Source organism: Ascaphus truei, chromosome 5 (assembly GCF_040206685.1).
Source record: "Ascaphus truei isolate aAscTru1 chromosome 5, aAscTru1.hap1, whole genome shotgun sequence".
Lineage (NCBI taxonomy): Eukaryota > Metazoa > Chordata > Amphibia > Anura > Ascaphidae > Ascaphus > Ascaphus truei.
Genome location: NC_134487.1, coordinates 128,852,326 through 128,876,038, shown reverse-complemented (window position 1 = coordinate 128,876,038; position 23,713 = coordinate 128,852,326). Strand labels below are relative to the sequence as shown.

General features: G+C 49.9%; 1 protein-coding gene across 3 annotated transcripts in view; it reads right to left on the bottom strand.

The window, feature by feature from the left end:
• CDC25C (cell division cycle 25C) overlaps positions 1 to 23,713 on the bottom strand; it is a 29,814-nt gene that overhangs the window by 5,438 nt on the left and 663 nt on the right. Inside the window, exons 2-15 of one of the 3 annotated variants that reach the window (XM_075600741.1) lie at positions 18,588 to 18,739; positions 18,253 to 18,480; positions 17,038 to 17,129; positions 16,504 to 16,549; positions 14,626 to 14,655; positions 14,136 to 14,169; positions 13,208 to 13,282; positions 12,122 to 12,217; positions 11,389 to 11,541; positions 9,530 to 9,619; positions 8,405 to 8,587; positions 1,694 to 1,795; positions 1,495 to 1,557; positions 752 to 850 (exon numbers count right to left, since the gene is read on the bottom strand). In XM_075600741.1, coding sequence (XP_075456856.1) covers positions 752 to 850; positions 1,495 to 1,557; positions 1,694 to 1,795; positions 8,405 to 8,587; positions 9,530 to 9,619; positions 11,389 to 11,541; positions 12,122 to 12,217; positions 13,208 to 13,282; positions 14,136 to 14,169; positions 14,626 to 14,655; positions 16,504 to 16,549; positions 17,038 to 17,129; positions 18,253 to 18,467 — 1,278 coding nt within the window. In that variant the 5' untranslated portion in view covers positions 18,468 to 18,480; positions 18,588 to 18,739. Of the gene's footprint in view, positions 1 to 751; positions 851 to 1,494; positions 1,558 to 1,693; positions 1,796 to 8,404; positions 8,588 to 9,529; positions 9,620 to 11,388; positions 11,542 to 12,121; positions 12,218 to 13,207; positions 13,283 to 14,135; positions 14,170 to 14,625; positions 14,656 to 16,503; positions 16,550 to 17,037; positions 17,130 to 18,252; positions 18,481 to 18,587; positions 18,743 to 23,713 lie in introns of all 3 variants that reach the window. The other 2 variants (XM_075600740.1, XM_075600738.1) reach the window with 2 other exon arrangements.

Here is a 23,713-nt window from a genome sequence, read left to right as displayed (position 1 = left end):
GGCGGACCAGGACCCTTAGGAGACAGGGGATTGTGTCGGGGGCCCCGCTGCATGCGACCCGCTCCAACAGCACCTGGGTATTGGAGTACCCAGGCAGGTACCCAACGTGCACCCAAACCCACAGGGGGTAGAGCTACCTCACATTTGGGTGGTGATTTGCTGGGACAGTACACCAGGGGTATTAGTGCCACAGCACTCTCAGTACTTAGGGGGAACCGCCAAGTGTTGGGCCATGGGGGTTATCTGTGGGTACAGTTATTGTGTGTTATGTGTGTGTAGTATTATGTATCGTAAAGAATAGTTATATACTTGGTGTGGTGTATTACTATTTCTGTGTGTCGGTTCCTGTGAGGGGTTATCCCGCCAACGCTGGGATCCCTCATAGGTGGAGGCGCTGCACGCAAGGAGAAAGAGCTCACCCCAGGCTCCCAGAAGCGGAGGCCCAGGCCTCCTGTGAGCAAACAGGTACAGCCGCACGCGTAGTTTCCCTTGGGCATAGGGACAAGGGGCTACATTTATAATGGTTTTCATCTGAGCAAATTCGTTTTAACTCCAAACAACAAAAACGCTCTAGATTAACATAACATACAATTCTAGGAAAGAAAAAGTAAGAAGAGACACCTAATTCAGCGACAGGACATTGGAAGCGGAGAAATTACAGACATGGGAAAATGTTTTGTGACGGCTTTTTACCTCTACACCAAGAAACACCCGCTGCCAAATAACCTTTTGCTGAAGTAGTTGACCTCACCTGGATGTGCCCCCCATCATACTCATAAGGGTAACGACAGTCAAGGATATAGAACGTCTCCACAAGGCTGTTGAACGTCCCCTGAATTAAGGCAGCCAGCTAGAGCGAAAAGAGAAGTAACTGGTACTGTACGTTGTGGTAAAGCAACAGTGTTAGTCAGTCTAGATCAATGGTCACCAGAGCAGTCCTGCATAGATAGTTGTCCTCTGGTTCATTGGTCAAGAGAGGGTGTATGTAGTTCTGTTCCAATGCTGAAATATCTATGCCGTTAAGATTTTTCTTTTGCTTTGAATTGAAGCAACATGAATATATTGTGGTTGGAAAAACTGCTCCGTCATTTGCATTCTCTTCATCAGAATACCGTTTTGCGCACGTTACCATTTCAATGCACGTATCTACATTTCACAACTAACATTTCCATTGAAATACAGGTAAGAATATCTTGAAGAAATCAGATTGTTCTTTGTAGCTCAAGAGGAGAAAGTCTGGGCAGGTTCAAATCCCAATGCGACCGTGGGTAAGTAACGGTCACCTTGTACCTTAAAAAAACTAATTGTATGCTATATGTGGCAGCAAATTATGCATGGAAATACAGATTTGTATTATTTAGCCATTGCAGAAACTGTTCGGTGACCGATTTGTCCCAGGAATCATGCTCTAAAGATCGCCTTCAATTCTGACCCCACATTCCCCTCCCTGTGATGCATTCCAAACATAGAGCTTTCTGTGGACACAGTACTCACAGTCTCCGCCGTGATGTACCGGAGGTCATGGTGCCGTCCAGTCACGGTGGGCAGAGCAAAGACCTGTGGCACAGAAAAGGAAGGTCTCCATTCATTCCAATGGCTCCTTATAAAGATTAGGGTTTTGCAGTGGATGACAAGGAGAAACTATACCATTCTATGGACAGGATTTCTGTGCTATTAATTGAAATAAACTTACCTTAGAAAAATCTCCAACCAGCTGCCTGTGACCATAGTCCTCATCCAAAACCTTAGAGACATCCACATCACACAGAGAGAGAGTTTTCTTCAGAGAGTGACGCTGAAAAACAACCCAGTGAAGAGCAGTTTATCTTGAGTTTTTGCAAACTACTCAACAATTTGTAATTGCTCAATTAAAAGCACAGACTTATATTTGGAGGGGTTCTACTTATGGAAACTAAGAGAGAAAAAAATACACACTTGTTGCACTTCAAACTCTAATCACATCAAGTGATCTTATCCGTTAACTGTACGAGTGCTTTTGATTATAGTTAAAAAAAAAAAATTATGAAAACAAAAACTAGTAATATGATCATCAAACCCTTATCCCCCTGGTTTCTATGTGCTGGTGTAACACATTGCAGCCTTTACAAATGTATTGGAGTTTAATAGATAATCCACTGGATTTTCTGGAACAAGACAAAAACTGACCATTAACACACTTCTTCACATAAAGAAAAGAGCGGGATAGGTTTGCTAACTCTCAGATGTCAGAGTTGGTAATAAATATTTTGAAAGTGGCCAGTTAGGCGCTCCCACAGTGAATTTTACATTTACACATGAAATACGGTGATCTTCTTTTTTTATACTATATTAGTGAAAGCACTGTATGTTTGCCTGCCTGCCTGGATGTCCGGTGTCCCTAGGGGAAATCTCATTGGTCCCTTGGCCCGCCCGCCCCCGCACACCTCTCATTGGCCTGAGGCGGAGTGACGGGCCAAAGGACACACAGGGACACACACACACACAGGGACACACACACACAGGGACACACACACACAGGGACACACACACACACAGACACACACAGACACAGACACACACAGACACACACACACACACACACACACACACACACACAGTGACAGACACACACACAATGACAGACACACACAGTGACACACACACACACACACAGTGACACACACACACACACACACACACACTCTGTTACATACATTAGCGGGGCTCACAGTTAGCAGCACCCGCGCGCACCTCCTCCTCTCCCCGTGTCTCCCGCGCTTTCACCCCGACCCCCCCCTCCCCCGGCGCAGCTACATTCAGCGGGACACACACACACTATTATTACCCCTTCAGCGCCCCCCCCCCCCCCACCCAGTGTCAGCGGCCGTGCGAGACCCCCCCTCTATATCTCCCACCTCTCCCCCCCCCACACATATACATGCCCCCCCTCCCCGGCGGGGGAACAGCCAGTGGCCAGGCAGGCTGCCTCGCGGCGCCGAGTGCCCAAGATGGCGGCGCCCAGGACACAGCGGGGGAGAGGCCACAACACGCTGCCTCCCGCCTCAGATCCACGTGGGACCTGCCGGACGGGTGAGTGAGCGGCCTTCACCTCCCCTCACCCACCCATCACCTCCCCTCACCCACCCCTCACCCCCCATCACCTCCCCTCACCCCCTTTCACCTCCCCTCACTCCACTTCTCCCTTCCACCCCCCTTCACCTCCCCATTTACCTCCCCCACCTCCACCCCCCCTTCACCCTCCCCTCCACCCCCCCCCCTTCACCTCCCTTCCACCCCCCCCCTTCACCTCCCTTCCACCCCCCCCCTTCACCTCCCTTCCACCCCCCCCCCTTCACCTCCCTTCCACCCCCCCCCCTTCACCTCCCTTCCACCCCCCCCCCTTCACCTCCCTTCCACTCCCCCCCCTTCACCTCCCCTCCACCTCCCCCCTCCACCTCCCCTCCACCCCCGCCTCCCCCCCCTTCCCACCGCCTTCCCCCCCTTCCCACCGCCTCCCAGCCCCCCTTCCCACCGCCTCCCCCCCCCCCTTCCCACCGCCTCCCCCCCCCCCTTCCCACCGCCTCCCCCCCCTTCCCACCGCCTCCCCCCCCTTCCCACCGCCTCCCCCCCCCCCTTCCCACCGCCTCCCACCCCCCCTTCCCACCGCCTCCCACCCCCCCCTTCCCACCGCCTCCCACCCCCCCCTTCCCACCGCCTCCCACCCCCCCCTTCCCACCGCCTCCCACCCCCCCCTTCCCACCGCCTCCCACCCCCCTTCCCACCGCCTCCCACCCCCCGTCCCACCGCCTCCCACCCCCCGTCCCACCGCCTCCCACCCCCCGTCCCACCGCCTCCCACCCCCCTTCCCACCGCCTCCCACCCCCCTTCCCACCGCACCGCCTCCCACCCCCCCGCCTTCCCACCTCCTCCCACCCCCCGCCTCCTCCCCCTTCCCACCACCTCACCCCTCCTCCCCCTTCCCACCACCTCCCCCCCTTCCCACCACCTCCCCCCATTCCCACCACCTCCACCCTCCCCCCTTCCCACCACCTCCACCCTCCCCCCTTCCCACCACCTCCCCCCCTTCCCACCACCTCCCCCCTCCTCCCCCTTCCCACCACCTCCCCCCTCCTCCCCCTTCCCACCACCTTCCCCCTCCTCCCCCTTCCCACCACATCCCCCCTTCTCTCCCTTTCCACCACCTTCCCCCTCCTCCTCCTTCCCACCACCTCCCCCCTTCCCACCACCTCCCCCCTTCTCCCCCTTCCCACCACCTCCCCCCTTCTCACCACCTCCCCCCTCCTCCCCCTTCCCACCACTTCTCCCCTTCCCCCCCCGCTCCCCTTCCCCCCCTCCGCTCCCCTTCCCCCCCTCCGCTCCCCTTCCCCCCCTCCGCTCCCCTTCCCCCCCCCTCCGCTCCCCTTCACCCCCCCGCTCCCCTTCCCCCCCCTCCGCTCCCCTTCACCCCCCCTCCGCTCCCCTTCCCCCCCCTCCGCTCCCCTTTCCACCCCCCCTCCGCTCCCCCCCCCTCCGCTCCTCTTCCCCCCCCCTCCGCTCCTCTTCCCCCCCCCTCCGCTCCTCTTCCCCCCCCCCTCCACCTCTTTTTCCCCTTTCCCCTCCCACCCCCTCCCACACTTCCACCCCCTCCTCTAACCCATCCCCCCCCTCCTCTAACCCTTCCCCCCCCTCCTCTAACCCTTCCCCCCCCTCCTCTAACCCTTCCCCCCCTCCTCTAACCCTTCCCCCCCCCCCTCCTCTAACCCTCCCCCCCCCCTCCTCTAACCCTTCCCCCCCCCTCCTCTAACCCTTCCCCCCCCCCTCCTCTAACCCTTCCCCCCCCCCTCCTCTAACCCTTCCCCCCCCCCTCCTCTAACCCTTCCCCCCCCCCTCCTCTAACCCTTCCCCCCCCCTCCTCTAACCCTTCCCCCCCCCTCCTCTAACCCTTCCCCCCCCCTCCTCTAACCCTTCCCCCCCCCTCCTCTAACCCTTCCCCCCCCCTCCTCTAACCCTTCCCCCCCCCTCCTCTAACCCTTCCCCCCCCCTCCTCTAACCCTTCCCCCCCCCTCCTCTAACCCTTCCCCCCCCCTCCTCTAACCCTTCCCCCCCCTCCTCTAACCCTTCCCCCCCCCTCCTCTAACCCTTCCCCCCCCTCCTCTAACCCTTCCCCCCCCCCTCTAACCCTTCAACCCCCCCTCCTCTAACCCTTCCCCCCTCCTCCTCTAACCCTTCCCCCCTCCTCCTCTAACCCTTCCCCCCTCCTCCTCTAACCCTTCCCCCCTCCTCCTCTAACCCTTCCCCCCTCCTCCTCTAACCCTTCCCCCCTCCTCCACCCCTTGCCCCCCTCCTCCACCCCTTGCCCCCCTCCTCCACCCCTTGCCCCCCTCCTCCACCCCTTGCCCCCCTCCTCCACCCCTTGCCCCCCTCCTCCACCCCTTGCCCCCCTCCTCCACCCCTTGCCCCCCTCCTCCACCCCTTGCCCCCCTCCTCCACCCCTTGCCCCCCTCCTCCACCCCTTGCCCCCCTCCTCCACCCCTTGCCCCCCTCCTCCACCCCTTGCCCCCCTCCTCCACCCCTTGCCCCCCTCCTCCACCCCTTGCCCCCCTCCTCCACCCCCTCCTCCCCTTCCCGCCGCCCTTCGCCTTCATGCCCGCCTTACCGCCTCCCTACCCCCGCCTCTGCCTTTCACCCGCCCTTACTCCGGCCGCCTCTGCCTTTCACCCACCGCCTCACAGCCGCTGCACGCACTCAACAGAGACCCGCCACACTCGACACATACCTGCCGCCACACACACCTGCTGCCTCCCGCCCCTACGCACCGACATCACTGACCCACCGCCTCACACCCTTGCAGGACCCCCACTCACAGACAGCACTCACAACCCACGCACCACCCGCCGCCTCACACCCTAGCAGGACACACGACTCAGATTTTTACATCACTTATGGCACCAAAATATACATTGTACTGTGGTGTGGTTACAATAAACCATTTTTATACAACATCGTATTACATTTTCTTCCATCTTTCTTTTCAATATTATTATCCAACCTTTACAACAAACAGTCACCTATTGTTCCACGATTTATAAATAATACTACCTATTACGCATTTACATCCCGGGCAACGCCGGGTCTCTCAGCTAGTATTATATATAAAAAAAAATATATACAAAGTGCCAAAATATTAGTGCATACAAAAAAAAAAAAGTGTGACAAATTGTGAAAAAAATATATAATTGCAACTCCCTGCTCAAAACCTCTGGTAGGGGCTGTCTTCGCTGGTCCCAGAAAGGCTGAAATGTTTTTCAAAAGTCCAGGGGGGAGCATGGGAGAGTCAACAAAAAGAAAAAAATATCTAAGTGTAGGTGTCTTTGTTAAGGAGTATTCAGAGTCGTGGCTCTTATAGAATGCCTACTCACCGTGCAGTGAATTATAATTTGCAATTCCAAAACTGTGGCAAACTTGCTTGTGTAGTGTATGATACTCCCGATGAAGCCTATCCGGTGGCGAAAGGCGTAGTGTGGGAGTCACCAGAGCCACAAGACCTCAGCAGCACTCACAGACGCATTAGACAGCCCTGAGCCGGAAACCGGAAGTGACGAGACAGAGCCTGCAGCGACGCTGGCAAGGAAGTCAGCAGCTGGGGGGATACCCCAGACCATCGGCGCCACTGAAGGGATGGGGGCGGTGAGGAGATAAACCAACAACGATGTCTTCACCGTTGTGAATATGGTTTTATAATTCGTACAATTTTTTATAAACATAAAAGTTTTCCAATTGATCTGTGCTATGGTATACTCTCTTTTATACTGAGGTGCATCCCTTCTGAAAACCACACAAGCAAGTTTGCCACAGTTTTGGAATTGCAAATTATAATTCATTGCACGGTGAGTAGGCATTCTATAAGTGCCAAGACTCTGAACACTCATTAACAAAGACACCTACACTTAGATATTTTTTTCTTTTTGTTGACTCTCCCATGCTCCCCCTGGACTTTGAAGAACATTTCAGCCTTTCTGGGACCAGCGAAAACAGCCCCTACCTAACAAAGACACCTACACTTAGAAATGTTTACTTCTTTTTGGTGACTCTCCCATGCTCCCCTTGGACTTTGAAGAACAGAGTTGGTAATGAATGCATGAGACTCCTTCTGGGCCTTACGCACACTCCTCAGTATACCCATCTCGGGTACGGAATACCACCATGTGGCCGTCTGGGTTAGAGTACGCTAGAAACTGTCTGGTTAGGTAGATCCTGCTATGCCTTGGGGTTACAGTTTGGGGAACCCCTTCTGGGCATTGGGTTCCTCCATATAATCTAGAAGAGTAGGGATGAGCCACTTTCTATGGACACTAGGTGGCAAGGGCACCGTCCCGAACAACAAAACAATAAAAGGTATAATGTAGAGGGATGCTAAATAGAACTAGTTTCACTAGCACCTACACACACACACACACACACACACACACACACACACACACACACACACGTAGCATAATCAACTGAATGTCCCATGGCTTAGAAATGGTCAGTATGCTTCTCTTCCCCTTTGTTGCAGTCAAAGGCTGGGATTTCCAAAGCTCCAATACCCCTCAAAGTCTAAAGAATATTCCCCATATTGTTATACTGTGCCCCGGCTAATCCGACTGGAAGGCTCAGTCTAGAAATTACACTACCGATGCTGGCATTATTGTGCCAACGCAGAGAGGAGCCTGAAGGGAGCATGCAAGCTCTAAAGCGGTTTTGACACGAGTAGACCACGACTCATTCCTTAATTCCCGATGCTCTACCTCCTCTGTGAACAACATACCTTTCGACCCATTACATGTGACTGTATAGTGGCACTGACCTGTAGCACTAAAACGAGCAAAGTGTGTGATGTGATGGTGATGTGTGTGTGTGTGTGGTGGTGTGGTGTGTGGTGTGTGTGTGGTGGCTGGGAATTAATTCCACCATCAAACCACTACATGTGGTGCTCAGATACAGTGGGTAAAGGAAATCGTTAATAGGAAAAATTGGAAAAATGATCAAAACCTGCAATGCAGTTACAGCCTTCCATTCTACCTCAAGGCAGGACAGAAAAACAGACAAGGAGGAAGTGGATGGACACTTTATAGTCCCTCATGCAAAGGTCAAAACTTTCTGTCCTATCTAGAGGGAGGAGATGCAATTCCACACGTCTGTGCTGCTGTGAAACACAGGAAAATGTTTTTTGTTTAAAAATCGGTGAAATTCACTGTGCCCTGAAAATGATTTAGCAGTTTCTAGTCAATAGTCAGGCTATTTGAAGGGAGACACTGCTACTTCACAAAGCATCATCTGCGGTTGTGATCCTTTGTATGAGACCTTCTGTCTCTGCACACATACACTATTTCTACCTTTTACAATGTTCCCTCCCACCTGACCCAACCAATGATGACCTCACCTGCCTCCTTGCCTTGCCCTTCTCTTCGGCGTCTGCTTGAAAGGGGCTGCTGGTGCTGCGTCGTCGCTTCACCCGAACGGGCGTTTCGTTATCTTGTGGTCTCACTGGCCGCTTTAGCATGGGGCGGTCTAGTTTTTCTGGCATTGATGGTGAACGGTAAAGGCGGCTTCTGTTCAAAGAGACCTGCTCAAGGGAACAAGAGTGGACCTTAGCACCACCCATTCCTCTGTAACAAGGTACACTGAAGATAAATGGTGATGGTAGAACGTCATGTATGAGACAATCCTAAGGAAAAGTGGAGGCGTATTTCTCCTAGTGTAATATTGTTAAACAAAATGGAATACGTATGCAATAAAGCTGCGGATATCTGCAGAGGTGTGTTCAGCGATTACAATAGACAGAGCTAGATGGCTAGGAACAAATTCACAAAAGGGACCATCAATTATGTGCCCAACACATTACTTCTACATCATTTCTTCTGTAAAATAGATCATGTTTTGACCATTTAACAATGAAATATGCATTTGAGAAACAAAGTTCATTTTCATTTGACCATTAAAAAGGAGACAACACATCCAAATACACTTAATACCTTATAAAAAGGAATTAAAAAAAAAAAAAAAAAAAAAAAAATACCACCGAAGCAAAAAACACCCCTGCCAGGTCTGTCACCCCCTGTCCTTTAACCAATACCAATAAGAGCCCTTCCTCACAGCAGTATCTCAACTTAAGTATTGATTTGACCCAATGTTGCCTTATGGATCCCAAGGTCTAAAGTAGCAAAAGGCTTTACATTAAGAAAATGAATTATATTCCTGTTTGGCAACAATTCAGCCCGCTCCAGCTGGGCGAGCAGAGCAGGCTATTGCTATGCAATGTAGGATTCGGAAATGGTTACCCACTTGCCTTGTTACAATTCCTTAAGCCGAGCTGGGGCAGGATGAAGCTTGATGATCAGAGCCGCCGTATGGCAGTTGTATAAACCAAGAAGCGGCGCCCCTAAAGTCCTAATTTCTATATCCACACGCAGGGTTTCTACTGGTCAAATACTGAGATTTTAGTGACTGGGGCCAACTTGGTAAACCAGTAGATGTACTTCTGAGCGTTTGTCTTTATTTTACTTACGTTACTGACTTCTACATCCTGATTCAGGAGAGGCCCGGAGAGCAGGGCCGCCATGCTGGAGGACAAATTGGCCACAGCTGTGGCGGGATGCTAGACCGCAAACAAAAACATTCGTTTGTCGTCAGAACTTACGATATTTCATTAAAAAAAATGTATTATTGAATGACCCTCTCAGTCTACTGTGATGTGTTAGATAAGACAGCTATACTTCGATATATTTAATATCTTTGCCGCCCCCCCCGTCAAAACAGTCTGTAAAAACTTTATAAATACCCAAGACAAAAATGCTTTACCCATTTTGTCACTAATTATCTAGATTTGAAATGCAGTTATGAAGATAGAACACTGAGAGCTACAGTTCCAGAGTGGAGATATAGATATAATCTAGATTAAGTAAGATAGCCACATTTTTTTATATATATATATATATCTCACACAATAGGTTCAAATGTTTTAAGTTGCCCATGCTTTCTCATGAAAGGATTTTTTTGGGTAGCTTGAAACTTAAGGGCAACTTGAAACCGAGTGGCAGGATGTATATGTTAGAGATAAGATTTGTCTTTCCCAGTTTCAAACCCTCTTCTTTCCCACACATTGTATTACTATGCTATAATTTATATTCTGACAGAGCTAGAAAACAGGGTCACATCTATCTAGCTATGTCTGTTATTTTATACAGTTCCTAGGATTCTTGTCTGTGTTTTATATTTTCTGACACGTCCTTCGTTCCTTGCTCGGATATATATATATTTTAGTTCTTTATGTTCCTGAGAAATCAGTGTGTTTTAGCTTTGTGAGGAACAAGTACGTCATTTAGTCTAGTTAGCCAAGACCAGCGAGTGATTTATATCGATCTTTGTCCTGAGCTTATAAGGAGGGAGCAAATGTCAAGCATACGTTACTACCTTCTAAAGATGCTTGTTACATCGAATAGAAGCATCTAATGATCTACCTTCAGATACATTAAAATGAGCTGACGTATATAGCATACTGTATCCCTGCTGAAAGCTGAATGAAGAATAAAGAATGCTGATTTGAACTAGAAACCCGATTCCTGATTATTGTATCGAGAAGAGGCTTTTCTAACAGAGAGGAGATCATGCGCCGCTGGACGGGACCCTCAACGGCTATAAAGGCACAGTGGTACCAAAGCACGTTTTTGAAGAACCGGCCTGCAACAGGTTCAGTACGATACGAGCTTCCACTGCGTGCCAGCACCATCATAAGCCAACATACCCAGGATTCGATGGCTGCTACACCACTGACATTTATACTCACCCGCGCAGCGCTATTTGGGGATTGTGTTTTTTATGTGTACAGTGTGTAGTGATCCTCTACTGAGGATCACAAGGTGCCTGAATCTAACAAGTGTAATAACCAAGTGAATTACCCATATGGTGTTTGTATTATTCCTGCAATTTGACCGTAAGCCACGTGTGGCCCAGTAAGTAACGAGGAACGTGGGCTCCAGCCTCAGTGATAGTATTAAGCCTGAGAGCTAAAAGTAGAAGGGTTAGCTGGAGGCACTGCCGAGATTCAGGTTGATTTACCTAGTGTGGTACACACTATAAAAGGTTCCCAGTGTTTAGGTTCGACATTGGCACAGTTACAGACGGCATTAAGACGGTTGCTCCATAACGCCTCTGCCGCCATTTTGTCCTACCCATCTGTCAAATCGCATATCTCTGTGTTCACCAACTTCAGGAAACTGTAATCAATATAGGTCTGTACTCAATATGCTTCCTGATACAGGTGCTGAAGAGCAGATGAGCTCCATTCAAATTAATTGAGCTCATGTTCTCAGCACAGTGAAGCTGCTACACTAAATACTGAATAGGAGCCACACACTTTATCCTCACCTCTAGATCATCTTGATCCACTGGGAAAAATTCAGTGAAACCATCAAGGTTTCCGACATTGGTCTCATGCATCTCATCCACACAAGTAGGGGCAGCACATATGGGAGAACCCAGTGCATTTATCTCACAGTCCTCCTCCATGGAAAGGTCAACCTGCAGAGACAGAAAACAAGCATGCTCTACTCTCCCCATCCATTATACAATAGGAACAGGTTTAGATACATAGACCTATTAAAGCCCCATCACAAAATAATGAAGCACAGTGTTATTCAGCTTAGACTTTGCCTTCTCATAGGTGCGGAATCCTTTGCTTTGTCACCAAACCTACCTACTACTGCCATTAAAGAATAGTCAAGGCTCTCCTGTAACACAACCTCAACCAGGAGGAGTTATTAGGGGAGGCCATGTTTTTGAGGCTTCGAGAAATACTTTCACATCCAGACAAAGCCAATATAGCTTTATGTTGCAGCCGGTAAGGGAAATGCTCAACATGAAAGGCTGTTAAGGGTTTGCCTTCATAATTCTTATGATGCATTTCTGTTTCAGACTTTTAAAGAGAAAGGGAAGGGGCAGTTATTTTATGTTCTCCATCGGCATGAGATAATATATACATACGTCTTTTCTTTTTTTTAAATTTAAAAAGCACAGGACTTGGACTTTGCAGAATTGTGAACGTAACCGTATAACACTGCCTCATTATCTCTTTGTAAAACCATTTATAGGCACTACTCACCTTGGCTCCAAATGTTGGCGATAGCGTTATGTCAGATGGTCCCTGTAGTAGCACCGAAGGGGCATGTTTACCGGGATATTTAAACAACCTGCCCTCCTGAAAGAGAGAATGTAAAAGAGCAAAAAAACAGAGAAAGTCTACTTATTAGCTTCTCTGCTTGTTCTGGGTTTTTCCCCCTTTAATATATGTGTTTCAATACAAGCCACACAATTATAAGTAATTAGCCAAGTTGCCGATCGATTGGCGAAGATTCTGCTCGGGGGTTCACTAAATGGCTGTCAGTGCAGCAGAGGACCAAAGATGCAAAGTTCCTTGGGGAAGATCATGTGACCAGACATTCACTAGATACAATTGGTGCACTGTTAGAGGGCAGGGCTGAAAAGGGGGTGTGACACAGCCTGTTTCAGAAGAGGAAGGGGATGTGACTTTGTAAATGGTTGCTATAGAAACAAAAATGCTTGTTACATTATACATTAAAAATTTAATTAAAAGTCGTTTAAAAAAAAAAAAATATGCTTCAAGTATTTTCTCATAGTACAGAACTGATTTCTTTAAAAAAACAAAAACAACACATGCAGGATATTGCTTGAACTGCAGCTTTAAATAAGTAATTGCAGTGTCCCAGTTACACACAGGCTTTTCCCATCACTCTCCATGGGGATTGTTGCCATCATTTCACACCGAGCTTATCCTCCACGTTGGCTTCCTTAGGCTGCGTGCATAGTGCAGGATACAGCGTGAGCTATGCAGCTCGCGCCGAAACAAACACTAGGGCCCCAATGCAATTGCACGCTAGCGCATGCACAAGCGCTGCGGGGAGACCGGTGCTTCGCGATAGAAACTTGTTTGTATTTCCCACACAACGGCCAGGTCACACGAGCAGTTTGCCCAATGAGGGCGAACCAGCTCCGTGATGTCACGGCTGCGCCCCTCAACACATTTCCCCGTATCCTCTGCCTGCAGGACAGGAAATATCTTCTGCTGCAGGCAAGCGTGCGCTGCGCCGAGGAGTGCGGAAGCTAGCGCGTTCTACTATGGACGCAGCCTTAGCCACACGCCTCCCCTCTGAGTTTAAACCATACTCACATTTTCTTTATTACAAACATTGCTGCGTCCTCCAGATGTCTTTTTAAAACTTGGGGTACTGCAGAGAAGCCGAGGCTGAACGTTGAGAGAAAGGGGGAAATTAGCTGAAATCAATCAGGTTGGACTTATAATGTAAGGTTTATTTTAACTGCAAATCAGACACCGGAAATAAAAAACGTATTCACTCAGTGTCACCACTGTGCATATTTGCTTTGAAATTCTGATTTCAACACATTAAAAGCATGTCGAGTGTGTAGGAATAGGAACACACACACACACACACGACCGGAAAATCTCAGAGTCAGGCTGGAAGAAAAACAATAATGTCCCTGACGAAGATGCCTTCAGGGACCGAAACGTTGCTTTTTATATGGACACAATATACACCGTTGATACCTGCGTGGTGCTGCATTTTATCTTCCAGTCTGACGGAGATTTTCTGCTCATGGTAGCAGCTCTGGGTTAAGTATATTTGTATTGACTTCCAATGTGTGCAAACGCCAAAACATTTAAATTATTGTACATACCGAGGTGTGTCTAGTTTTCTCATTTAGAGTAAGTGTATACACACACACACGTTAGGATTGGTCTCATCTGGGGTTACATTGCAGTGGTGCTTAAGTGTAGCATTTGGGCCAAATTATGCAACTAAAACCCCAACTCAAATTAATATTAGAACGAGTTAAAGATGTGCAGGCTTTTATGAAGCATATTGGTACCAAAAAGGTTCATAATGATGATACGTTGGGTTTCAGTGAATTTCTGTGTGTTGATCCTGTGCTTGAGCATGAACGAATACTTGCATGAGAACGACCACCATCACCAATTTAACAAACAATGATACACACTACATACGGTGTTATGTTGCAAAGAAAGGTAAACTGAACACTGTTCCCAAAATAAAAGGCACCACAATAAGGAGACTCACCAGCACAGAATTTAGGTTTCCTCTGGGACACTTTCTGTCAAAGAAAAAAAAATACTCAATATTCAAAAGCTATTCAACTTTTAGCCACAAGATGCGAGTTACCATGGCAGGGGGAAAGCGTGATATGCAAGTCAGCAACCTGTGTATTGCCGCTTTGCATGTTCCAGTCCTAGAATAGAACGAGTTGCTGAAAGGCTTGGAGCAGTGTGTGCGTGGGTTGGGTGGAGGAGGGAGCGAGTAGAGGAACAGTAGGGAATGCTGCAGGCCAGCACTAGGAGTCAGCATTACCACAATAGGAAGCATCAAAACAGTTTACCAGCACAAACCATTTTTATTAGTGACACTTTAAATGTACAGACTCGTGCAGGACAATTATTCTACTTTTCTGATATTTTTTTTTAGGGATCTTTCTTAAATGACCAACATAACTGCTGCTAGCTCACTGTGTTTACAGAGGGAACAGCACCTTTAGTGAGAAGATATTACTTACTTTGGTTTCTTTTCAGGTTCTGGGGTAAACCTGTGAACCAAAAAAAAAAAAAAAGTCAAATAAATGCCAAAGAAGATTTTCTTATTCACGCTATTAAATGAAGACTTTGCATTATTTGGACAAACATGTTGCTGAAGAAATAGTATGCCACCAAAAGCGGAACGGTCACAGATCAGGGAGAAATAAAGAAGAAAGGATAACAGGACGTCAGTTAAGGCTTTTAGTTGTATACCTCTTAAGTCAGACTTTCTCAACTCCAGTCTTCAAAAAAACCCCAACAGGTCAGGTTTTCAGGATATCCCAGCTTCAGCACAGGTGGCTCAATCAGAGGCTCAGTCAAAGACTAAAGCCTGGGTCCCGCTGCGTCCGACGGCGTGTGCGTCACTAACCGGACATGAGTTTCTCCCGAGCCGGCCCCAGGCCCTCCTCCCTGCACGGCTCGCTACACGCTGTGACGCGTCAGCCGCCAGGGGATGCAAGAGAATTGTAATCCCGAGCGGCGACGCGTCACGTGGTGTGGCTGTGAGCCGAGGAGGAGGGGAGGCTTCGGAGAGCAGGGAGGAGAGGGGGAGGAGAGCAGCGATTTGTCTTCTGCAGCACCAAGGGAGCCCCCCTGCTCCCTCCCACAGACTCTCTCTCCTGTGTGACGCACCCCCCCCCCCCCCACAGACTCTCTCCTCATAGTCTGTGTCTGCAGATGCACGGGGGGGGGAACCCCTGGCAATGAGGAGGCTTCGGGGAGCGGGGAAAGCAGCTGCAGCACCAAGGGAGGCCCCCTGCTCCCTCCCACAGACTCTCTCCTCAGGGAGGCTTGGGGGAGCGGGGAGGCGGGGGAAGGAACACCCTGACACACAGTGTGATGGCCCCGCCCCCCGTCATTGCCGTGCCCCCTGACCCGTTTTGGCCACGCCCCCTGGCTCCCGCTCCCTACAGACCGCAGATAGTGGTCAAGTGCCTCTGTACGCGCCGCCTGTCTGCAGTGCGGGAGCGTGGTCTGAGGCAGCAGGGCCTTAGCCAACTGTGCTGAAGCTGGGATATCCTGAAAACCTGACCTGTTGGGCGGGGGTCATAGGGACTGGCCTTGAGAACGTCTGACTTCGACTTCCAAAAATCCAGCAATTAAGGCACCAGGTCCGTTCAGAAGACGCAGTTGTGACCAACGATACGGACTGATCAGTCTCGGTTTAAGAAGCGTCAAAATTACAATCTACATGAGTTAAAGTTTCCTTACGGCAAATGTGGGATGAAAGTGAGAACAAATCAAAACAGAAACTAAATATCTTTTTCAATGGCATTCCTTGAATTTTATAAATCTCGTGCCGATTTTTGCTGTAACTTTGCTCTAAGTTTTGCAGGAGGTAGATACTTAAAGAGGCCTGTGGGTTTGAAACTGATTTTCAGGTTAAAATCAATTTGGAGCGGTGTGTAAAAGGAACACCAACACCGACACCATTAGTCATCTTAATCTGCGTGTGAGCGACGTGCATGAGATACACAACAGGACAAAATATGGTCCCTGAGCTATTCAGAACTGGTTAAAATGTCACATAACAGATTTGCCATTAATAATCTAACAGTCTGTTTTCTATTAAGGATTCATTCCCACGGCTTATCTTGAGGTGGCTTTGTCAATAATGATTGCAAGCAGAAAAACAAAAATATGTCATGATCCATTGCTGGAAGCAGGTCACTGGGAAGGCTTCAATAAACTAGGACTTGGCCAAGTTTCAATCTTTTAGGTCGTTGCCAAGATTTATAATGGAGGGGTATAAAGTCAAGGGTGTTATGGGATAGAAAACATGCAACCGAGATGTAAATGAGCAAATTGCGGTTATGGTCCAAATAAGTTCTGGCAGAAACAGCGCAATATCTACTTACGAGCCATCAAACTGGACACACTGTGACCCTGGAGATTCCACCTTACCTGCATGCAAACAAAGAGCATCAGGCACTGAGGAACAAGTCTTACTAGGGGTACGGACATGGCAACGTAACAACGAAAGAGAAGTCCAAGTGCATGGAGTATAATCTGTGGGTTCATGTTCTGTCATATCCGTGTTTCACAGAGGAATCTCATCCTGACCCCTTCGGGGTTATATAAACTGCTCAATTGTTCTCCATAAAAATATGAATGTGGTTTTATAGAATCTGTAAGCTTTAAAATGTTCTGCTACAATTTGAATCTACCATTTAATTCCATCTTAAAATGATGCTACTTCTGTAGGAGGGTGTTTTTTTGGGGGAGGGGGGTGGTTGGGGGGCAGAAAGCCCTTAATTATTTTTAATTAATGTGTATATTAATAACACTGTGAATATATATTTTACATTTGCTGTAATTTATATACTATACAATTCTCTGATTTGCAAACAGAAGCAGCTTTCTGCTGGAGAGAAGACTTATCCGTATCTTGCCTGTTTCCACTCTATCAGGAGATTCCAGAGCCTGGAGCCCGGCCTCATCACAGCTCAGATTTGACAGGTCCAGGCAGCGTTTAGGTGTCTCGCTGCACAGAAGAGAAAGGCAATAGATGTTACTTTTCAGGGAGGCAAAGTGGGGAGACAAGAGGAAAAAAAAAAAAAAATCTAAAAGAAGAAGACGACTTCTTTAAAGCAGCAGTTTGTGTGAAGGTAACCAGGCAGCACCTTAAAGTCATGTGCTCTGTAACGGGTGATACAGAGAACAGAAATCCCTTTGCAGCGCAGTGCAGGTCCCTCAGACAGAACAGATGTCAAAACAAATCCCACAAGAAACTATAGAACCTTAAAGATTCTAACACATACTAAAGGATATTCCATGTGTGCTGCTTTAGCTGGAAAATATAAAGGACAGAGCCCAAAGATGACATATTTCTAAAGAACAGGTGTACATTAAGGGGGGGAGGGGAGGGAAGGGCAAGAGGGCTATCCTCAATCTACATACTGGTGGCAAGACTTGTTCCCAACATTACTAAAGTACCCACTTGGCGATCCTTGTGCCAAACACAGCGTGTGAGAATTATCCTCGTCTATGTGCCATTTGTTTCTGAACTTGCTAAACAGACATTAAAGCAGCAGTCTAAGCTGCCGTTTACATATTTATATATAATTCCCCCCCCCCCCACACTTTAATATGTGCATCAATAAAATCCACACAATGATAAGTAATTAGTTGCGTTGCCAATCGATCTGTTCTCCTGTGATTGATCGAAGAAGATTCGGCTCGGGGGTTCACTAAATGGCTGTCAGTGCAGCAGAAGAGGACCAAAGATGCAAGTTCTGTGGGGAAGATCATGTGACCAGGCGGTCACTGGATACAATTGGTGCACTACTAGAGAGAGGGTTCAAAAAGGGGTGTGCCAGAGCCTGTTTCAGAAGAGGAAGGGGATGTGACTTTGTAAATGGTTGCTATAGAAACCAAAAATGCTTGTTACATAATAGATTTTTAAAAAAAGTCATTCGGAGTTGTTTATATATATTAGGGGGGGGAAAAAAAACCACAAGAAGAAAGATGCTACAAGTATTTTCTCATCATACAGAAATGACTTGGTAAAAAATACAAAAAAAAAAACCCACGTACGATATTGCTTGGTCTGCAGCTTTAAAGCCCCACATTAATCCATGTAGGTTGATGTGCTCTGATATATTTACCCAGTGAAGGTGCTCAGGTTACTGAAACCAACAGCGAGGTCACTGACAGGTGTCAACGGCTGCTCCTGAGAAAAAACAACAGAGGCATCTTTCTCTCGCAGCAAGTTCAGTATCATTCGACAGCTGGAGCGGAAATTAAGGCCAGAGGAGGACTTCAGGTTTCCATCTGGTGACGGGGAGTGACTCTCTGCCATGACCTTTCCAAAGTCTTCCATTGGCACATGTGATCTGGGAAGGACGGAAAATAAGCTCAGGACCAAAAGTTCTGTAGAAGTGAAGGATCATGGAAGGCAAAACAATTGTAAACAACTTATAAAGGTTATTGGCTTCCTTACAAAAATGCTACCGAGAGTTATTCTTACTGCGGTTTCTTCTTGAAGTCGAATTACGGCCATGCACACTTGACAGATTAAGCGCCTCCTTTCCGGGCTGGGCAGGAAACGCAATTCAACTGACCCTTCTTAGAGACCTCCTCTCAGGCCCCAGTCTTCTTAAGCATAATAAGAAAGATAGGGGGGGGGGGGAAATAAACCATCAAAGGCCAAATCAATGAGAAACACACATTTATTATTGTTGGAAGCCTATCGAAATTGGCTTGTTCTAAGAAAATGCGTCTTCAACATCAGACTAAATGTAATTGTTTCATCTTTTATTTTGTATTGGATGCTTTAGGACACGGAGGGTAGAATATTTCTTGATTTATAAGAAAATAAAAAGACACCTGGCATTAGGAGAGAAAAATATATAGAAAAAGTGCGCTACTAATGTGAATTTTGGGATGAATAACATACAACACTGGTGACAACAAGTTAGACTGAATAAATCAGATCCCAACTACCCAATATGATAATGTGAAGAAATGAACATCAATCCGTGTACATCAACTGTGAAAAGCACATAACCTCAATATGGTAGTAAAAAGACCATCTGCAGCACAGGGGTGGCCCGACACACACACACACACACACACACACACACACACACCTCATAATAGTGCAATAAATGTTAGTAAAGCAGTTGATTAAAAAAAAGGGTGGTAAGTTATCTGCGTACATCAGATAAATTCTTTAAAAGCATATCATGTGACAAGACGTGTTACCAACGCTGGGACCGGTCAGGGAACTCTTCATTTGGTCTCACAATGAGGGTCTTCAGAAGATGTCTCCCTCTCCAAGGCAGGTGGCTCCACACCAGTGGGCACAAAGGATCCTCCTTGGGGTGATGTTATCGAGAGTGTCCCAATTAATGAGAACTGCCCCCCGTAATACAGGAAATCAGTCCTCTCCGGAGCCAAAAGGTATAATCAAAACTGCTTAAAATAATGACTGCACTTCCCCAAAGCGGCGTCACTCCCAGTAGGGAGCAAACAATCACAGTGCACTGAACTTCAACCCAAAATGCCGGTAGTGCTTGTCCACGGAAATTGACGTCACTGAACGGATGCCTTAGATATAGCTCCCGTTTCAGAGAGTACCACAAATCCGTAATTGTGACCGCACGGCTGTAGTGATGGTACCCAAAGTCAGTGGATCAGCAAATGGCAAATAATACAATCCTACGCGTTTCGTAGCTTTAAAAACACTACTTCATCAGGTAGAAGTATTGCAGAGTGCTCATGTGAATTAAATACCCACAAGTCCTCACAGATTGGTTTGACATACCCCTGTGTCTGTCCAAACAGAAACAGATAGAGTAACAGCACAGCTGCAAACCTAATTACAGCTATTAGAAATGTTCCTCTTAAGTATGTTTTTTTTAATATATATGTTTGTTCTATTTCAGCACATTTTTTATTTTTGCGTCATTATTGCGTCGTTTTATTGTGTGTTAAATTGTTTCCAATTATTGTATTTGTATTATGTGCTGCTTCTTAAGCTGTAATAGCACCACCGGGTCACGCTGGTAGTGACGCCGCTTTGGTGGAGCAGTTTTGATTATACCTTTGGTTCCGGAGAGGACTGATTTCCTGTATTACGGGGGGCAGTTCTAGTTAATTGGGACACTCTTGATAACATCACCCCGAGGAGGAACCTTTGTGCCCACTGGTGTAAAGCCACCTACCTTGGAGAGGGCGACATCTCCTGAAGACCCTCATGGTGAGACTAGATGGAGAGTTCTCTGACCGGTCCCAGCGTTGGTAACACGTCTTGTCACATGATATGCTTGTAAAGAATTTAACTGATGTACGCAGATTACTTACCCCCGTTTTTGAACTAACCGTTTTACTAACATTTATTACACTCTGAGCGTTGTGCGCTGTTCTTTTAATTACAGTGACTTTAGAACTCAGGAGGGAAGATCATATATGGCTCTGTCGTGGAAAGTGCTTATAGCGCCCTTATCCTCCGACGTAATAGCTACCATAGGAGCAACTTTAAGAGGCTCGAATGGAGGTGATGACTGTGGCAAGAGTACGGTTAGTCCTAAGGCTAAGGCCCCAGTGTACGCGACAGGGGGGGGAGGGGGGGCTGGCGGCGCTCGTTCCCGGCAGCAGGGCAACCTGGTGGACTCCAGGCAGCGCGCAACGGGGAGGCAGAGTGGGGCGTGGCCATGACATCACGCGGCAGGTTGGTCCTCATTAGCTGAATCGCCGCTGTGATGTGGCCAGCGCTATGTCGCCACTAGCAAAGACAAAATTCTTGTCTTTGCAAAATGTGTCCGCGCAACGCGCATTGTGCCGGGGCGCACAGACAGCTACTGGGGTCGGCCCCATATAGGGCCGTAGCTTGTGTGCACCGCACACGCCATCTTGGCCAATGGTGACCTAGCCTAAGATGGAACTGGCCATGATGATCTTGGCCTGCTCTTCAGAATTGTGAACAGCTAACGGATACATTGCCAGTGTTTTACCCGTAACTGCTCAGATAGTGGCTACCTGCAATTTGAAAGAGCTAGGCGCTAGTCCTTTGTCAAAGGCTATGGCCCCAGTGTCAGCTGCTCCACGTGCGCCTTGCGGCACGTGCACATGCATGTGTGAAAGCTGTGATCTGGCGCAGGCAGCTACTGGGACCGGCACCATAGAGGGGCAGATCTTGTTCTCCCCCCCACCAGCAGCCACTGGAGCCGAGGCCAAAGTAATTGGGGGGAGGAGGAGATGGGGAGGGAAGAAGCGCAAAGTGGGGAGGGGGGAGAGAGAAGCGCAAAGTGGGGAGGGGGGGGGAGAGAGAAGCGCAAAGTGGGGAAGGGGGGAGAGAGAAGCGCAAAGTGGGGAAGGGGGAGAGAGAAGCGCAAAGTGGGGAAGGGGGGAGAGAGAAGCGCAAAGTGGGGAAGGGGGGAGAGAGAAGCGCAAAGTGGGGAAGGGGGGAGAGAGAAGCGCAAAGTGGGGAAGGGGGGAGAGAGAAGCGCAAAGTGGGGAGGGGGGAGAAGCAGCGCAAAGTGGGGAGGGGGGGAGAAGCAGCGCAAAGTGGGGAGGGGGGGAGAAGCAGCGCAAAGTGGGGAGGGGGGAGAAGCAGCGCAAAGTGTGGAGGGGGGGAGAAGCAGCGCAAAGTGGGGAGGGGGGGAGAAGCAGCGCAAAGTGGGGAGGGGGGAGAAGCAGCGCAAAGTGGGGAGGGGGGGAGAAGCAGCGCAAAGTGGGGAGGGGGGGAGAAGCAGCGCAAAGTGGGGAGGGGGGAGAAGCAGCGCAAAGTGGGGAGGGGGGAGAAGCAGCGCAAAGTGGGGAGGGGGGGAGAAGCAGCGCAAAGTGGGGAGGGGGGGAGAAGCAGCGCAAAGTGGGGAGGGGGGGAGAAGCAGCGCAAAGTGGGGAGGGGGGGAGAAGCAGCGCAAAGTGGGGAGGGGGGGAGAAGCAGCGCAAAGTGGGGAGGGGGGGAGAAGCAGCGCAAAGTGGGGAGGGGGGGAGAAGCAGCGCAAAGTGGGGAGGGGGGGAGAAGCAGCGCAAAGTGGGGAGGGGGGGAGAAGCAGCGCAAAGTGGGGAGGGGGGGAGAAGCAGCGCAAAGTGGGGAGGGGGGAGAAGCAGCGCAAAGTGGGGAGGGGGGGAGAAGCAGCGCAAAGTGGGGAGGGGGGGAGAAGCAGCGCAAAGTGGGGAGGGGGGGAGAAGCAGCGCAAAGTGGGGAGGGGGGGAGAAGCAGCGCAAAGTGGGGAGGGGGGAGAAGCAGCGCAAAGTGGGGAGGGGGGGAGAAGCAGCGCAAAGTGGGGAGGGGGGGAGAAGCAGCGCAAAGTGGGGAGGGGGGAGAAGCAGCGCAAAGTGGGGAGGGGGGGAGAAGCAGCGCAAAGTGGGGAGGGGGGGAGAAGCAGCGCAAAGTGGGGAGGGGGGGAGAAGCAGCGCAAAGTGGGGAGGGGGGGAGAAGCAGCGCAAAGTGGGGAGGGGGGGAGAAGCAGCGCAAAGTGGGGAGGGGGGGAGAAGCAGCGCAAAGTGGGGAGGGGGGGAGAAGCAGCGCAAAGTGGGGAGGGGGGGAGAAGCAGCGCAAAGTGGGGAGGGGGGAGAAGCAGCGCAAAGTGGGGAGGGGGGGAGAAGCAGCGCAAAGTGGGGAGGGGGGGAGAAGCAGCGCAAAGTGGGGAGGGGGGGAGAAGCAGCGCAAAGTGGGGAGGGGGGAGAAGCAGCGCAAAGTGGGGAGGGGGGGAGAAGCAGCGCAAAGTGGGGAGGGGGGGAGAAGCAGCGCAAAGTGGGGAGGGGGGGAGAAGCAGCGCAAAGTGGGGAGGGGGGGAGAAGCAGCGCAAAGTGGGGAGGGGGGGAGAAGCAGCGCAAAGTGGGGAGGGGGGGAGAAGCAGCGCAAAGTGGGGAGGGGGGGAGAAGCAGCGCAAAGTGGGGAGGGGGGGAGAAGCAGCGCAAAGTGGGGAGGGGGGGAGAAGCAGCGCAAAGTGGGGAGGGGGGGAGAAGCAGCGCAAAGTGGGGAGGGGGGGAGAAGCAGCGCAAAGTGGGGAGGGGGGGAGAAGCAGCGCAAAGTGGGGAGGGGGGGAGAAGCAGCGCAAAGTGGGGAGGGGGGGAGAAGCAGCGCAAAGTGGGGAGGGGGGGAGAAGCAGCGCAAAGTGGGGAGGGGGGGAGAAGCAGCGCAAAGTGGGGAGGGGGGGAGAAGCAGCGCAAAGTGGGGAGGGGGGGAGAAGCAGCGCAAAGTGGGGAGGGGGGGAGAAGCAGCGCAAAGTGGGGAGGGGGGGAGAAGCAGCGCAAAGTGGGGAGGGGGGGAGAAGCAGCGCAAAGTGGGGAGGGGGGGAGAAGCAGCGCAAAGTGGGGAGGGGGGGAGAAGCAGCGCAAAGTGGGGAGGGGGGGAGAAGCGCAAAGTGGGGAAAAGCGCAAAGTGGGGAGAAGCGCAAAGTGGGAAGGGGGGGAGAAGCGCAAAGTGGGGAGAGAAGAGAAGCACAAGTGGGGGGGAGGTTGAGAAACAGTGGGGGGGAGGGTAGAGAAACACATAGTGGGTTTGGGGGAGGGCAGAGAAACACAAAGTGGGGTGGGGGAGGGCAGAGAAACACAAAGGGGTGGGGGGGAGAGAAGAGAAGCATGCAATAATAACAAAGCCTGTACACTTTGACC